This window comes from Dromaius novaehollandiae, chromosome 9 (genome assembly GCF_036370855.1).
Source record: "Dromaius novaehollandiae isolate bDroNov1 chromosome 9, bDroNov1.hap1, whole genome shotgun sequence".
NCBI classification, from domain to species: domain Eukaryota; kingdom Metazoa; phylum Chordata; class Aves; order Casuariiformes; family Dromaiidae; genus Dromaius; species Dromaius novaehollandiae.
The window spans coordinates 19,590,495-19,607,765 of NC_088106.1; the positions used below are offsets into that span (position 1 = coordinate 19,590,495).

The window sequence follows — 17,271 nt, forward strand, 5'->3', positions numbered from 1 at the left end:
GGCTGAGGGCACCGAAACACCAGGAATGTCCGTCAGCCATTTCAGCAGTGCGCTGCTGCCTTTTTAAAGCGCTTTGCTCAGCACACCGCGCCGGGCCGCCTCCCGCACCGCCGCCTGCGCGGCAGCTCCGACCGCGCCGAGATCCGCGCCTCACGGCCGCGCCGCCGCCCTCGGGCGACGCTCCCCAACGGCTGCCGCGCGCAGCGGCTGCCCCCTGCCGGGCGCCGGGCGCGAGGCGGGCGGCAACGCGGCCCCGCCCCACCGCGGCCCCGCCCGCGCGTTGCCCCGGCAACGGGGGCAGGGAGCAGCCGGGGAGCCGCTGCCTCCGTCTCCTCCTTTTCTCCCCGCCGGTGCCCGCAGCGGAGCGGCGCTGAGACCCGGACGCCCCGCCGCCATGCCCCGGGCCGCCCCGCTCCCGCTCCTGCTGCTGCTGCTGCTCGCCCTGGCCCAGCGCCGCGCCTGCCTCCCCGGGCCGGCCAGCGCCGCGCCCCCCGGCGAGGACCCCTGCCTCAGCCAGCCCTGCCGCAACAACGGCACCTGCTCCCCCGTGCCGCCGCGGGGCTCCGCCGCGCCCCGCCGCCTCCAGCTGCCCCTGCCTCAGCCGCAGGCCGCCTACCGCTGCGCCTGCCCCCCGGGGGTCACCGGCGCCTCCTGCCAGGTAAGGGGCGCGGGCAGCGCCGGTCCCGGCGGAGGGCGCCTCCCGCGGCCCCCGCCACGTCCTTGTGCCCGTCCCTGCCCTTGGGTGTCCCCGGCTCCATCTGCGGCTTCGGGCTCCGCTCCGCCTGCCCCTGTCTGCGCGCGTCACGGTGCGCCCTGCCCCGCTCCTCCGTTAGTCCCTGCGCGCGGCGGGACGCGTGTCGCGGGGCGGCGGCCGGGCGCCCGGCGCTGCTGGCGGGCCGGCGGCGCGGCGCTGCGCGGGGGCTGCGCGGGCTCTGCCGCGGCCCGCGCGCGCGGCGGGACTGCTTCCCCCCCCCCGCTCCCCGCGCGGGAGCCGTTGGCGCCGGGCGCGGGTCGCGGCCGTTAACGGCCGCCCGACGGCGGGCGCCCAGGGCTGCGGCGCCCAGGCTTCCCGCGGGTTCGCCGGCTTCCCGACGGGGCTGCCGTCCTGAGCGCCGCTAAGCGTGTGAAGGGGAGCCTGCGCCTCCGAGCAGCTGAGCGGGGACCTCCTCGGCGGGCTTTGGGTGCGCTCCCGAGCTCGTAGGCTTGCGGGTTACGCCTGGAGTGCTGCGTCCTCCCCGGGCGCAGGGCGAGCCGACAGCACGGGCTCGGCTCGGAGAAGGGGTGAGTGAGGATGGGGTCTGACCTCGGCAGATAGCCCTCCGAGGTTGATCTCGGCAGTATAGTGATGATTCCCCCCCCCCCCCCCCGGTGTTCGCATTTTATTTGGTATTAAGTCCTTTGAAGGTAAAAAGGATGGTCCTGGACAGTGGATACTATATTGTATTGAATACTGATAATTAAATCATGTTTACTGTGATCGTTTTGGTAGGTTTGGTGTGTTTGCTCCCACGTTTCAGGTGCTTCTTGGATTGGTTTTGAAATCTGAAAGAGCAGAACGCCCAGTGTGGGGAAAATGTCTTTCCGTTTGGTAGAGCTAAAATAACAATGGAGAGAGAGTAACCAGCATCTCTCTAACGTGCTTGGTCATATTGTGGTTTAATATAATAATGTAACTTAAGTTAATCTTCGTTGTCATGTGATGATTGTTGTAAATTTTATTTTGTCTCTAGTTATTAAGGATGAAAAATCTCTGTAACCACAGTCTGGAATTCACAAAAAGTTAATCTTCTGTATCTTTGGCAAAAGAAAAGAAGGTGCAAGGACAAAGAGATTTGTTTCCTGCATATGTATATGATGCAACATGTTACCATCTATGGCAGTAACACAGAAAAGAATACATGGATCAGCTACCATTTCTTTGGACAGTGCTCTCTCACTGAGATGGATTTGACGTAGAACTAAATGAATTCAAGTAAACTCATTCTGCATTTTATTGTTCCTTGATTGTGCTGTTCCAAACCTAAGCTGTTGATTAGATGAAAGGGATAATTACAGGTACGGAAGACTTAACGCCTAAGTGAGTGTGGAAGTCATTGTAAAGCAGAAGCACTTTGCGCTGAGTTCTGTGCTTGCTTCAAAATGTCTTAGTTGATTCAGTCTAACAATGAAAATGAAAATATTAACACTAATGAGATTCTGTAAAATCAGAGAGATTAAAGTGGATTAAATAGAATTGCCTTTGGCTAATTTTAGCTGTTGCCCTCTTAAGAGTTTACTACGCTTATATCTTTAAAAAGAGTGAGAGTAGTATGTTTGTTTCTGCAGGTTGTTACTAGGTTTTAGTGTCTGAAATCTGTGATTAATGACTCTTTTAAAAACTTAAACTGTAAAACTTGCTGGCATCATGCCAACTGTGAACTGTTGTGTCTGGGGCACTGTTTTTAATTTTTCTAATACAAGAGATAGGTAATATTTTCACAGCAATTATGCTTTTATTAACTAACACGAAGAGGCTTACAATGTCATAGATTTTGGAATTTTTAATAAAATATTGAGTAATAACTTTTGCAAGGGAAATTTTTGAACAAATGAACATCAGTTCTAGCTATTGTGTCTGCAGCTGAAGTATGGGCATTGGTTAACTACGAAAAGTTAATCTGGTTTTGAAATGCAACTATAATTAACTAGAGAGCAAGAAGTTTTAAGGAGTTAATATAAAAATGATGATATGTCCACATTTGAGAAGGTTTTGCTAGTTTTATCCAGATAGGAAATGAATAAATATTGCACAAATACATTAACTTTTGGATTGTGCTATTGTTCAGATACCTAACATTTTAAAGTCCTATAAAGAAAAGTAAAAACAGTCATGTATGCTGGTAAAAGTATTCGGATTCAATGATAAGAGATAGAAGGGTTTTTAACCCAAAAGGGATATGAGAAAACTAAGGGCTAAATCAGGGTGTTCATCCAGACCTATTTAGACAGAGTGTTTTCAACTTACTGCTGAGGATGTTGCTGAACAGTTAGACCCAGAGAAGGGAATACCAGGAGGAAAAAAGAACAGAAATTGTTCTGCTTAAATACTGTAATCATGGAAGGTAAGTTTGCATTTTGGAATTTGGACTTCTTTGGGACATCTGCCTCCCCAGAAATATGGAATTACTTTCATGATACTTGTACTGAAGGCAACGTTTCTCTGATTCTGCTGTGATGCACTGAGGTGTAGAATGAAGGGAAATGTTCTAAATGTGCCTAAAGTCAAATGTGCCTACAAGTCAAAGTGAAGTACATAACGTAGAATGATTGATAACACAGTCACAGTCAGAAATTGCCCAGAGATTTTCTTACTGAAGTTTTTACTTCAGTAGCTGTTTTTGATACACTTGATGATGCTAGTGTTGGAGTGCGAAAAGTGGCAAAGAATAGAACTGTCATATCACAAGCACAAGAGATACTTCTGAAAATCCAGAGCTTTCCTATAACCAAGTAAAGTATTTAACTTGGATTTAAACCAGTTCCATGATCCTATGTTATAGCTGCTTTAGTAACTAATTATTTAACAAAAGAAAAAGGAAAAAGTAGAACTAATGTGTTGAAGAATCCTACAATTTGGTATGAGCTAAGAGATTGCATACATTTCTTATGACATTGTATAAAAATCATAGCAAATCCAACTGCCTGTCTGCAGGAACTTGAGACTGGCAAATTCTCAGCTTTGTGCTGAGAGAATTTGGTGGATTAAATGGAAACGAGCAAAAATGAGTAACAAATGATTTTGAAGTTATGCTGGCATACTCCCTTAATTTTTGGTTTACTTTTTACTTTAAAAAGAAATCTTTAACCTTTATTCGTGATGACTTAATACATGTGAAATCCAGTAGAATTATTTTTCTTGATCAGGAAAGTTTTGTTTATCCTTTGTATCCTCTGTATTCATCTTAAAGTTATATTTTATGTGCAGAAATTGATCTATGATAGTGCATTATAATTTTAGTGACATAAGGGACAAAAATCACAGGAAGTGACAAATTTCATGACTGACTAGTCTTTTGCTTAAAAATACAAAATCAGAACCTGGATAATTGCATTACATTTGTTAGATGCAGTGCTAGTGCTAATTTCTTAAAAGACTGTCTTGTGAAGAAATGTTCATTTATCAATGTATTTTTTTAATACTGTCAGACATACTCCATTACTTTGGCTGTTGCTTCTGCTTTTTACCTCTTTCTCCATTGCTCGATAACTTTCCTCACTCTTCTAGTTTATTGTTTTTTTAATATGCTTTTATCATATTTTAAAACCTTATTTTCTAGCTGTTATCAATAATCAAAACTAGAAAACAAGTACTGTCTCCTTGTTGATGCGCACAGGTTGGAACCAGCCTTCTGACTTGTCTGCAGTTCTCCTTCTGTGTAGTCTCTGATTAGTCAAATATACAGTGATGGCAATACCTGCCACTTCTGAGAATGACTTGGTAGCCACTGGTGTAATAGCCGTTATAAATTAGGATTGAAGTCATTATTTTATTAACAAAAAGGTCTGTTTGGTCTTGGGAAGAATTTGTTGTGTTCACTCTAATGACTGGGTTTCTGCATCTACAGTGGAAAATATTTTCTATATGTAGTTGTGTAAAACTTGTATAAAAAAAGGGGTTAAAATGATGTGCTCAGAGTTTAAACAGTCAAGGAAGGAACTGATATAAAAACTGATGTAGATGGACAGTAAGTTTTCTTTCTGATTTTGTTCTTAGAATGTACTTTTTGGTCATTCAACTACATTAAAACAATGTCTTCATTTTTTAAATTGTTTCAAAGCATCCTCAGAAAATATATTTTTTTAAATCCGATTCAGAAGTTCAGAGTCTCCTTCTAAGTTAGGAAAAGTATCCTCACAACTTGCTGTTGCTGCTAAATTTTTACTTGAACTAAACTTCTTGCTGTTTTATCTGCACTCACATACTGTGGATTTACATACTTCCTTTAAGAAGTTCTGTTTTGCACTAACTTTTCCCCTGAATTTCAGCCTAATTGTTTTTCTTAATTCTCTCTCTCTCTCTCTCTCTCTTTTTTTTTGTACTTCTGTATACCAAGTGAATTTTGTTGGAACACTTACACACTATAATATTATGATTTCCGTTCTTTAGCTCTTTGCCTCCTGCCTCTTCCTCATGTGCTGGGTTTTTTGTTTCTTTTTCTTTGAATTCATTCCTGTTCTCAGTAGCTTTCTGATAATGTGCTGCTTAATGCTGAATGCAGAAATTCCAGCTTAGCACACTCAGCTACGCAGAGAAGGATTATTGTTTCTTTCTTGACTCAATGGTCTAATGCTTCTGAGTAAGCGATACAAAATTTCATTGGCCAGGTTATTTCATTTTGCGCTGGACAGTGCTGGCTACATGGACATCCTTGAACTACTCACTCACCTTCATGTCAGTATCTAGATGAATTCTTTATGAGTTCCTGTTTTCTCTTAAGTGCTGGCTTTGGTACTGAAAGGCCTCTGTATAATTCAAAAGGAGTTTGTTAGTGTATTTGAAATTCTGTTTTTTCCATTCTCTATTCTTTAATGAAGGATATATTCTTAGGCTTATGTGGTCGTTGTGATGCAAGTGTTCTGTTACGTGACACTTGCTCTTTTGGCTTTAGTAATATTAGATTGTACAGTTAGCAGGTGCCCCAGAGGCTTGTCATTTTGGCTGTCTGGATTTAGTTGAGCTTGAGTTCCATGGGTGCCATGCTGTTTCCTGCTGGCTAACTCTTGCAGTGCTTTGAAGTTGCAGAATTGAAGTATTTACATTGACACACAGTATGTATGAGAAGTGGCTGCAAGAGCTGAGCTTTTTTCCCTGGAGAAGAGGAGGGTAAGGAGGGAACTAGTTAGTGTCTTCAACTACCTAATGGGTGGTTGTAGAGAAGATGAAACTGAATTCTTCCCAGATGCAGTCAGTGAAAGGGTGAAAGATGATAAGCACAAGCTATAGTAAGCTAAGTTCCAGTTAGATATAAGGCGAAAATTCCTCACTATGAGAATGGTTAAACCCGAAACAGGTATTCAGAAAGGTTGTGGGAAATCCAGCCTTGGAGATTCAGGACTTGGCTGGCCAATGTCCAGAGCAGCTGGGGTTAGTGTTAACCCTGTTTTGAGTGAGGAGGACTTCCTAAGGTCCTTTCCAACCTAAAACACTTTGATTCTATTTTGTGATTCTGTATATGTACATACATGTGTATATCTTTTTCCTAGATTTCACACTTACCTGTTGGCTTTTTTCCTATTCTTCTCTCCCCTTTTTTGGATATCCTACTAAACTGTTTCCATATTGTTGTATGTATACGAGTTACATGCAGTCCACATTGCACCTTGAAACCAACAAACTCATGTGCAGTGCTTGCAGTTTTATGATGGCCATGTTTTTATCAGATAAAACATCAGAAAAAACTTTAGTATTAATTTCCATCCACTTTGTTTACAGCAACCTGTGTCACAAACTGGTATGCTCATGTTTAATAGTCATGGTTTAGTTTTTTTCTTAAAGTAACAATTGTGTGACTGATACAGATACTATTTGTTATCTGTGAGTTTTTGTGAGCTGAAAGTGAACCTCTGTCCAGATGACTCATGTTGATATCTCTGGTTGCAGAGGAACTGATGAAGTTCTGCGATGTGGTTGTGTATCAAATATGGAGAACATCAGCACAGAATAAATGAATGTGAAAAATAGTTTCTTCACCCAGTTTATTTTAGTTGTTATAATATCCATTTCTTGTAAGTGTAGTAGAAGCACATTTCTGGTCAGAAGTTTGAGTTTTTCAGATTAGCGTTTTCCCTTGAAGCCTATCATACGAAAATTTGTGAACAAGAGAGCTAAAATATGGCAATTACCAAAGCTTTGAATAAAGAATTGTGCTATAATTCTTGCCATGGGATCTAACTGAACTGTTCAAATTTCTGTAGAATTAAACTGAAATAACTTAAAAAATAACCCGAAGTTTCTCGATTCTATAAGCAGTTGTTATTTGGCTATTATTGTTTGTGCACAAACCCTTGTGAACCTTTGCAGTCTGTGTTTCAACCTGTTCAAATAGTCTCTTTAAATCTATCCAAAAACTTTCTTTTTGAAGGATGATCAGGTCATTATATAGCATAATTTATTTGGTTTTCAAAAATTCCATGGTATAAGTAAAAGTTTTAAGTGTTAGTTTGACTTATTTTTTGTGATTAAAGATTGTAAAGAAGCAGATCAGATGTGAAGTAGTATAATAGAAGAATACATGCTATTTTTTTATTTTCCTTTGAGATACTTAATACCTAGCTGTATATTGTTGTTTGTATATCTGTAACTATAGAATGCCTCTTTAATGAAGGAGATTCCCAATGTATTAGGAGGAAAAAAGTGGTCATCTCGCCCCACATGAATACAAGATAAGAAAAAATGGGATGTGGACAAAGAATATTGCTCAGAATAGTGGCATTGTGTGACTTTGTTCAGTATTACAGGAGGCAGAAATGTTCCTCTCTCTTTGAGGGCTGTCATAGAAGCTTCCACATACTGCCCTTCTGAGAACAAGTAGCAGAGTACTAATTTCATAGGTGGCATTTAGCAGATTTTCAGTTTGACTATGTAATGGGGAGACCAGATATCTATGATGATGCAAGAGATTCCATTTTAATAGGCAGGCATGGGACTGCTGAAGATAGTGTCCACTTAACCCTAAACAGAATTAAATTAAAGTCTTAATTGTCATGGAACACTTTTTTTTTTTTAAAAAAAACCATTTTCTGTCATTGCTTGGTGTATTCTTGTTACACGTCAAGTCCCTCATTTATTCCTAGTAACTTTTTTGGCTTTGATAAGTTTGTGTTCCAATGAGTCCCACATGTTATTAATCACATGGAAAAAATACCCTTTTATCAATGTTCATTTTCTGTCTTTCGATTTAATTGAATTTCCCTGATGTATTTTTTTCCTCTTTTAAAAACTGAGTTATTCCATTTGTCCCTCCTTCTGCTTGTAACAAGTATCTTTTTTCTGCAGTGCCTTTTTTGAGATGAATAGACTAAGTAAATCATACTATTCCTGGTGGGTGCTGGTTAATCTAAAGATAGCTTGTTTTGTGTTTTGCTGAATCCCATTCTGTGTGCATACTGATAGGTTACCTGTTCTTTTGATGACAACTGTGCATTAGAAGAAAGTCTTCAATAATATCCACAATGGTGCCTACAATGACTTTTTTATTTTTAGTTGATATAGGTGAGCTGAGTGCAGTAAACTCCCTGGAGATGTCTGTCTGTGGAGCAGTGGTCCCAAAATGAAAGTATCCTTATTTAAAGTGCATCTGTGTCAGTTGAAAGCACTGCATTTGGCAAAAGTGTGGTTAATTTCTTTGAAGCTTTCTTAGTGGCATTTAGGTCAAGATCGGAAGGTAAAAGTAATTTAGTATGTGCATTCTACGTTGTAGAATATCTCTTATTAAGAGGCTTAAATTAGATCTCTGCTTTTAAGGCAGAAAGATAGTTTTGTTACCATTTTTTTTTTTTTCTGTACAGTTTTGTCAACTTGTATTATACAAGAATAAGGTAAACACTGCAATAAATACCTTCTGGTAGAAAACTTATAATTTGTCAACATGAGCTACACTAATCATAAATAATTGTATTATTAGGAAAAAGACCTTGAAGTGCAACACACTTTTTGCAGTTCTCCAACTTTTTTGGGTTTTTTTGAACAATGGAAATGCACACCAAGGCATGCATTAGGAGAAACAATGTTTCCTTGATAAGAAAACTCTTTAATTTAATTTGTTCTATTCCTTAAATATAATCTCCTATATAGAAGTCCTCTAGCATTCAGAAGCTGAATTGCGTGCCGCATATGTAACCTGTTTGAGTTCAGCAATACATATGGCTGCTCTGTATTGTTGTTCAACTTTGCCTTGGTTCATTATAAAATTATACAGGGTGTTCTAAGTGTAATAATTATACTGAAGTATGTAGTATTATATTCGGGTGTAAACCTTACTAAATAGTTGTAAACTCTACAGAGACGCATCTTGTAGGAAGCATTACGACAAGGAATTGGAAGATCAGGCCTTGGTGCTTGGACTTTTTACTGCCTTGCTGAGTCACACTGGGCAAATCTCCTGCCTTCTTCTTACTTGGATTTCTCTTCTATAAATTGAGATAATCCTTGATGTTCAGAAGGTTAGTTTGTGAGTGTCTACAAAAGCTTTAAGAATATTGAGTGAAAAGCACTTTATAAGGAAGCATTGTATTAGTTGTATTGAAATGCCAGATTCTGAATTACATGTCAGTGCCCTCTCAGAATATACTTAAATTTTAAGGAAAAGAACCTCCTTATTATTTTTTTTCAACCATTTAGAGTGTTTCCTTGACTGACAAAGTATTTAGTCTAGCAGTCTATAGATTAATCTAGTTTTGTAATGTTCTTTCCCACTGGAAGCAGGGGTTATGGATCAGCGATCAATTTTTTTAAAGAATTCTGTAGCAAAGATGTGCTTGTGAATAAGGGGTTCATGGATAAGGTAGCAAGAGGATGCAACTTAACTGTGAAAGTAAGGTTGTTCTGTGAGTTAAGGTCACTGAATGCTAATGATCTCAGGGATTTTGTTGTGTTTGATGTATTGGTTACAACAGCAACCAAATTGCCAATTTGATAAGATTTTTGAACAACTCAAGGACGAGTAGCTGTAAAAAAAGGAACAAGATACGATTTCTTCTGTTACTGCAAGCCTTATATTCAGTCCAGGTTGCTACTATGTGGTCCTTTGTACTGAAAAATTAGAAGGACCTAATAAAGCTGAAGTTTTTTGTTGACAAATGCACAAGAGGAGGAATCATTTGAGCTAGCCATGCATATTCTAAACAAATGGTGATTATTTGGGAGAAAGGCCCATGTGTTCAAGTGGCAGCATGTTGAATAATCCTCCTCAAGGCGCATGAGTGCTCAAAAAAGAATAGTTTAAAGATATGCAGATAATGTTGCCAGAGAACAGAAGCCTTTTTAAAATGCTCTACTCTTCTATGAATGAATAGTATCTGATCTCTTGAAATCAAGTTCAGGTAACTTTACTTAAAAGAGAGAGAGAGCAGTAATAGATAGGACCCAGAGAAAGGCAGCAGAAGTGACTGGATGTGGAAGGATTTGAATAACCAGGGAGAAGCAACTGTTCTTGTTTATACAGAGACCAATGAAAAGAGTCTGAATATAGGTAATCTTGTGGCAAGGCCTATGTTTTTACAAAAACAGGAATGAGACAGTTAAATTCTTCAGGGCATCAGCTAGTCATCGCTAACGTGACTAAGGAAAATCTATGGGCAATTTTCTGTAATTTTCCAGACTGAGTGTGTTTCTTTGATCTCCTTTGACATATTTGATAGTGGCCTTTGTCAGTAAGGACATTAGCTATTACCATGAACCATTATAGCAATTCTTACATTTCTTATTCAGCCCTAATGATTTATGCTTCATCAAATCTTTAAAACTTCATGCACATTTTATTTGCTTTTTTTGTTTGTTTGTTTAAAGGTTTTAACAGATGTGTGGTGGGGTGTTCTACTGAAGAAATATACTTAGGCAAATTACTAAATACCCATTATCAGAATTAAATTTATGTCAAACCAAAATATATGGCTTAGGTTTCCATGCAGACTTACCACTCTATTAATAACTCATGATTGTTTATATACATGTATTTCTCTTATAATATCTTTTCAGGCAGATTTAAATGACAATAAACAAAAGGAGGTAAAGTTGGCCATCTAGAAGTCTAGTCATTTACAAGTTACTTGCCCCCTGCACTGAGAATCCTAATTGCACGTCATGTTTGCAAGACAGTTGTTTTCTGGCACTTACTGTCACTGTGGAGCATCAAGGTCATGTTCTCCTGTGTGGGGACCTGAGAAACTTTGTCATTTGAGTATCCCTTTGAATTTCAATGGGATGAGTTACATAGGGATTACTGACATAGGTAGGGTTAGTAGGACCAGATCCTTGATTATTCATTTTTAAGGCTGCTACATACTGTATGATGATGGCATATGTGACAAATGAAGAAAATGGTGTTGAGTCCTCTGGGAAATTAACACGTTTAATGGAAGGAAGGACAAATTAAGACTTAATTTACATAACTGTAATAGGACTCTAACATTAAAACTTGGCTGACTATTGCCTCTTAAAAGTAATGGAAAGGTACTGGGTTAATGTTATAGAAGTGCTGGATAATCCTTCTGAGCGTGCAGGGGGACATGGCTTTTACTAAGTGTGCTTTAAAACGAGCCTTTTTAAAGGATTGCTTGAGGCTCCATTATGATACCTGTTTCACATGTAAGAGACTCAAAGTCATTCCATTTATTCCTTTTACAGACAAAGAAAGTTTAGAACTGGTTATTTCATTTAAACTTGGGTTTCTTGGTGCTCCTAAAATGTACCAAGGACCTTCTTTAAGCTGAATAAATGCTGGAGCAAGGTCAGCTGCATTAGTTGCCTCTAATTTTTATGAATTATTTGGTAGAACATAAAAATCAACATACCCTTCCCCTCCCCTGTCAAACGGCTGCCCATTACAACAACAGATTTTAACTGCTTTTGCAGGCAAGCAAGAAAGGACAGATAATTAATAGTTACAGTAATTCTGCCTTATCACAAAGGCCTGCTCAAGAACTGGGTGATAAGTTTATCAATTATGGATATGCCCTGTGATTATTAAGTCTTCTTATCAGCACCATGCAGAAAAATAAGGTATGATCCAAAATCTGACTGTGTTTGATTTTAGGAATATAAAGTATTTTCTGTTAGTGCAACATATTAGTGAGTGATTTATCCATATGTTTATATGAGATAATTCATTGAAGTGCACTAAAAAATGACAGCTGTGCTAATAAAGCTTATTGTGTAAGTGACATAGTGACATAAAAAACACAAAGAGCATCAACTTAGTTGATTTCTGTATGATATATGCTTTTCGCTTTGTAGTCAGGACCACAGCAGTGTCCAACTTGATTTCTAGTTCTGAAGACTTTTTTTCAAAATACACTTTTTTTTCAAATACATTTTCAAAATACACTTGCATTCAGTTCTATATTCTCTTTTTTTTTTCCTCATTCAGTTCTATATTCTCTTTTTTTTTTTCCTCAGCTGCTTGCTTTGGGTATGAAAGCAAACCCCACTTGGAGTTGGGGCCTTTACTGCAAGCAGCTGGTAAGCCCTGAGATCTGCTAGCTGATAGAAGCTCCTAAAAGTTCCTCTGTATTCAGCAAGGCAGTTCTGTGAAGCCTTGAGAGCTTCAAGTTATCCTGGGAGTCTTGTGGCTTTTCAGCTCTCTGTGAGTCTGAGAGCAGGGTCATAGCTCAGCACTTCAAGGTGCCGTGTTCCCAGATCGTTGAGCCGGTCACTAGTGCTGCAGTAGGGAGGCTGCTTCACCAGAAACAAGGTGTGTTTCTATCAGAAGCAGATCTGTGACTTGGCCTCCTCAAATCAGAGAAACTCTATATATCCAATGAACTGGCATTTTCTAATAAAATTACTTTCTGTCTGAAAGTTTCAGACCAACTGTAACAAGCATGTTAAAGTGGTGTCTAATGGGAAAAAGTTCTCTGGTATTTATTTAAATGTTAATATTGGCATTGTCTAATCTAATCTTGGAGATAATTCTGAAACTTAGAGTATCGGTTGTTGGTCTTCCCAGTTTATTTTTCTCTAGCTTTTTGAAATATCATGGATGAGAGTCTGTTTGTGTGGTTCAAAAGTATTGTTGTGAACGTGCTGTGTAGAAAAACTTCAGTATGTGGATGCATAAAAGCAGAATTGCAAAGATCTAGAGTGTAAATTGCTAACTATGTTATCATGTTCATGCATTTACCTGTGGTAAATAAAGTTGGTTTGATATGACTTATTTGTGTTTACTGTGTAGCACAACTGCATAAGTATGTGCACATAGCTAGGTATCATAGAGCAGACGATGCTCTGCAGGCTTATCTCCTGTTTTATTCTGTACTAACTTGCTTGTGTGCCCGTATGTGCAGGTAAATAAATGTCAATGAAACTATTAAGATAGATCTAGAAATGCTGCCAGTTCTTTTTGACAGTGCTGAGATGTAGGTTTAGTAGTTAACTTTTTTTTTTTAATTTAGCTGCCTTTTCTGTACTATCTCTACATCTGAAGCATCTTCCTTTTTCATTGTATCAAATTCTTTTCTGTCCTATAAATCTCAAGTCACCTTAATCCAGCTGGCTTTCAGTTACTGATCTCTGCTTTCTCTCTTATTTTGGTCTTCACTGCCCAGTATACTAACAAACAGTTGTCACATGCAGAGGATGCTTATAGTGCTTGTATCCCTTACTTTGGAGAATTTGCTTGCTTTCTTCCTAAGCTGATAATATCAACCCCAGAAGAAACTAAAGTAGCATAGGGATGTTTCAGTGCAGAAACTGATTTGGTTACACTTACTGCATTGTGGGATGAGTTGCATAATACCATAGTCATTCATGATCCATTTAGTAGACCTCACTGAATAAGTGGGCTAAAGAGGAGTATAGCATATGGTGCTATTCAAGTGTTTTAAGACATGAAATACAGGCAGTCTCAGGAAGAAGGGAAAAGGTTAGACTTTATGGATTTGAGTATGAAGCTTGCATAACAGATGAGCTGAAATATTTGCTATAGATATGTGTAACTCAATGAGGAAATCAGTACATTCCTGCTTAATCACAAAGCACTTGTGGCCATGTTTTAGAACTTAGCAGTTAACTGGGCTTTGATTTAATGTGCAAAATATACTCTGAGCAAGGGAAGAGTCAGTGCTGTGGTTGCTAGTTTGGAAATAAAGAACTGGGCTGGCATCCTAGTCTCTCGTCCCCATGTACAAAATAGCAGTGTCATCACCTGAAACACCAGCTGAACCACCAGGCTTGGTGGCTCAGCTGGCACTTGGCTTAGACCTTCTTAGTGTTTGGAATCACTCTGAAGATATTAGACATGTGAGTAAATAAATGCAACAAATGACCATTAGAAGACATATACTATCTTAATAGACCTCCTCAGATAACTTCTAAGTATATTTTCATAGTTTTGTTCTACCTTTATGAGGATGACATCTTTTTAATTCTTGGTTTCTAAAAGTCTAAGTGTGTTTTTTTTTTTTTTCCCCTGCACTGCAGTTTGCAAGAATGTAATTTCTGTGGCTTCTGTTGATTTCTTTTTACTCTGTGTATGAGTTACCTAAATAAAGTTAACTTCTAAACACTTTTATTTTCTTTTTAGACAAAGAACTCAATGGCTGAAAAAACATGATAGCTGCTTTTCTTGCTTGAACTTCACTTTTAATGGCATTGTGGAATTTTCGTTTCAGTACAGACAGTTCTTTAGGTATAAGTTAAAAGGTAGTTGGTTAGTATTTTCTGTGTCTAAGCCAGGTGAGTTCACATAATGTATCTCAGAAAATTTGACCGTTGATCCTTTCTCAGCACCTTCTTTTATTTTATTTCCTATGTCAATGCATTATTGATGCTGCATGCTGTTCCAGGTGTTCCTTTATCTTTCTCACTCTAATGGATAAAAGATTGTGAATTTTCTTATTTCTATTCTGTTGTCTACTGTTGTTGAAGTAGACTTAGCAACCCAAATTATTTTTACAGCTGTTTGTATGGATATCTGAATTTTATTTCCTTATAAAACATTCTTGTCCTATAATAAAGGAGCAGACAGATATTTAGACATCCTCCATAGGATTGCACAGGTGTCCCTCCTACTACTAACTGGATGTTGTGAAGAGTAAAAATCATTTAAAAAAAATAGTCTTGGCATTAAGATATAAGTACACGAGAGATTTGTGACTAAGAAGATGTCACATATTGAGAATATAGTTCAGGTAGAGATCATACCTTAGGCTGTGATCTAAGTGTTTGTTTATTCATTTATTCATTCAGTAGGCCATTTGGATATTCTTAAATTATTTCCCTTTAGGATTAGGAAAAGGCAGAATCAGTTGAGCTTACAGGTCATTAGTGTAAGCACAAAAAACTAACTTTCCAGTCATCATGTCAGATGTAAAATCTAAGATCATCGTAATAGTTTTGCTTGATTTAGAAAAACAGATAGCTAATTTTCATTACTGATGATTTTGTAAATACAACAATTATATTTCATTACACTTTCCTTTTTTTCTTTAGCAACTGTGATTTGCCTGCTATGGGGAACGATAGAGGACTAACTAGAGTCATACAGTTAGGTTTTTTTGTACTCCTGTTGAAGAAATCTTTAAATTATCATAGGTATCGTTCAGTAGTAGTAATTATAGGAATGACTAACATTGCTAGAAATATTTGCCAAATTTTCAGTTCTGAAAAGTATAGTAAAACTTGTTAAGCACTAGACAAGTTTAGTAATTTTCCTTACCTTTGACTTACTACTTAACGCTCTCCGATTTAAAGTAATACTGTTATTTAAGAATGGTTTTTACCTGGAGAGCTGGAATCTAGATCTTCCTTCCACTTTAGCCAATAACTAATGTAAAAGTTGCACACTTCTCAGTCAGGTCGTAATGCATGGTTATCTGCATCAATTTGGAAATGGATTGCATCCATTTTTATAGTCCAGATTAAATGAGATGATTTTTCAAGATTTTTTTTTAATGTAGTTTTGCAAAGTTTGCCAGAGTTCATTGTGTGTCATTCATTACTGCTAATAAATTTCATTTTTATCAATCAGACTGAGTTTATGAGGGACTAAGGTCTGTAATGAATTGCCAAGTTACAGCTTGGTAATTGTTTTACTGTTTCTGTTTCAGTACTTCTGGAACAAGTAGATGGCTCCTATCACTCAGTTATCTGAGGAGAATGGCTTATAGAGGAGGTTGGAAATTGTACCTGCAATTCCTATTGCAGCATCATTTTGAACAAATGTTTGCTTTCAGTATTTTACTGTTAAAGTAAAATGCTATGTGGAAAATTAGATGACAGAAGTACTGCGGGGCGATTCAGTTTTTTGCTCAGTTTTAACAAATTAGACAAGACAGCAGCTTCCTTCTCTTTTTATGCTTAGGATAACTCCGTGCACCTTGGCAGTGTGAGTAAAAGCTGAGATTCAATTACTGTATACTGTTTGGAGTAGATTTTGAATAATCTGTTGTTGAAGTTGCGCAGCAATAATTATTTAAAGTGTTGCTGGGCAGAAGTTATCTTTAGTGATACATTTGAGCTTAAAAATTGTACTAGGCACACATCATTTATATGTATGTATAAATACACTAAAAATGGTAAGCCTACTATAGTTTAATTTACTAATAGTGGGTAATGCTTGACATTCTTTAAGAAGCTTATGTCCAGATTTTTCAGGCACTTTGAAATGACTTGTCTTCAGCTGTGCACTTCAGATGCTTTGCTCAGAAATCTTAAGTCATTTGTTGTGATGTATCATATAGATAAGGTAAGCACAGTTTGTCGTATCTGCCCTTGTATTTTATGCTTTCACTGTGTATTGCTTGCTATAGGATGAGTTCTTATGCCCACTTCCATGTGACCAAAAGGTGAAAGTTATTATATGACTGAGGATCAGATGAATGAGGAAAGAAAAAAAATAACAAGCATGTGTTTTACAGATGCATTTAAATTCATGATTAAAGACTCCTTCCATTCCCTCCAACTGATTCTGCATTGTTATCAATAGCCTGCAATAGTGATCAGTGTCTGCAACTTCACAATATTGGACAATTCATATAAAGTAGTTCTGGCTGCAAAGAATTAATAGAGGAATAATAAGAGGAAACTCTTGCCCTCCCCCCCCCCATCCCTTTTTTTCTTCCTGGCCTCCTACTTGATCTGTTAACACTGTTTTTTTGATCTAAAGGTTTAGAGGCATGATATTGCAAGGCTTGGTTTTTAATCTGTCCCTAGAAAATTTCTCAGAAGTTTTCTTCAACATGAAAAGTTCTTTTATCTTTATAATGTGGAAAAAACATGCTCACACTTTGCTTTGCAAGCCTTCTGTTAGTATGAGGAAAAACCCAGATCTTCAGCCCACAAAATGGGCTCTGTAATTTTAATTTCAAGTATAGTCTGAACTTATATGTGCAGTCTAACAATCTGGTGACCTTTTAGAGCACATAGAGGTACTCTTCAGAGCTGGTAAGTGCTGTAATTTCTTTTCCCTGTCTCATAGTAATTTACTTTCATTATACTCTATTTCAGATTTATTCTAAAATTTTTTTAGTACATGACTTAGCAGTCTGGCTTTTGCTTATGTGTTTAGTTGTGGC

At 38.7% G+C, this 17,271-nt stretch overlaps 1 protein-coding gene across 1 annotated transcript in view; it reads left to right on the top strand.

The window, feature by feature from the left end:
- The first annotated feature begins 299 nt into the window (after positions 1-299).
- Positions 300-17,271, top strand: part of DNER (delta/notch like EGF repeat containing) — a 145,937-nt gene continuing 128,965 nt past the window's right edge. Inside the window, exon 1 of the mRNA XM_064516877.1 lies at positions 300-658. Within this exon, the coding sequence (XP_064372947.1) occupies positions 395-658 (264 nt within the window). The 5' untranslated portion in view covers positions 300-394. The remainder of the gene's footprint in view (positions 659-17,271) is intronic.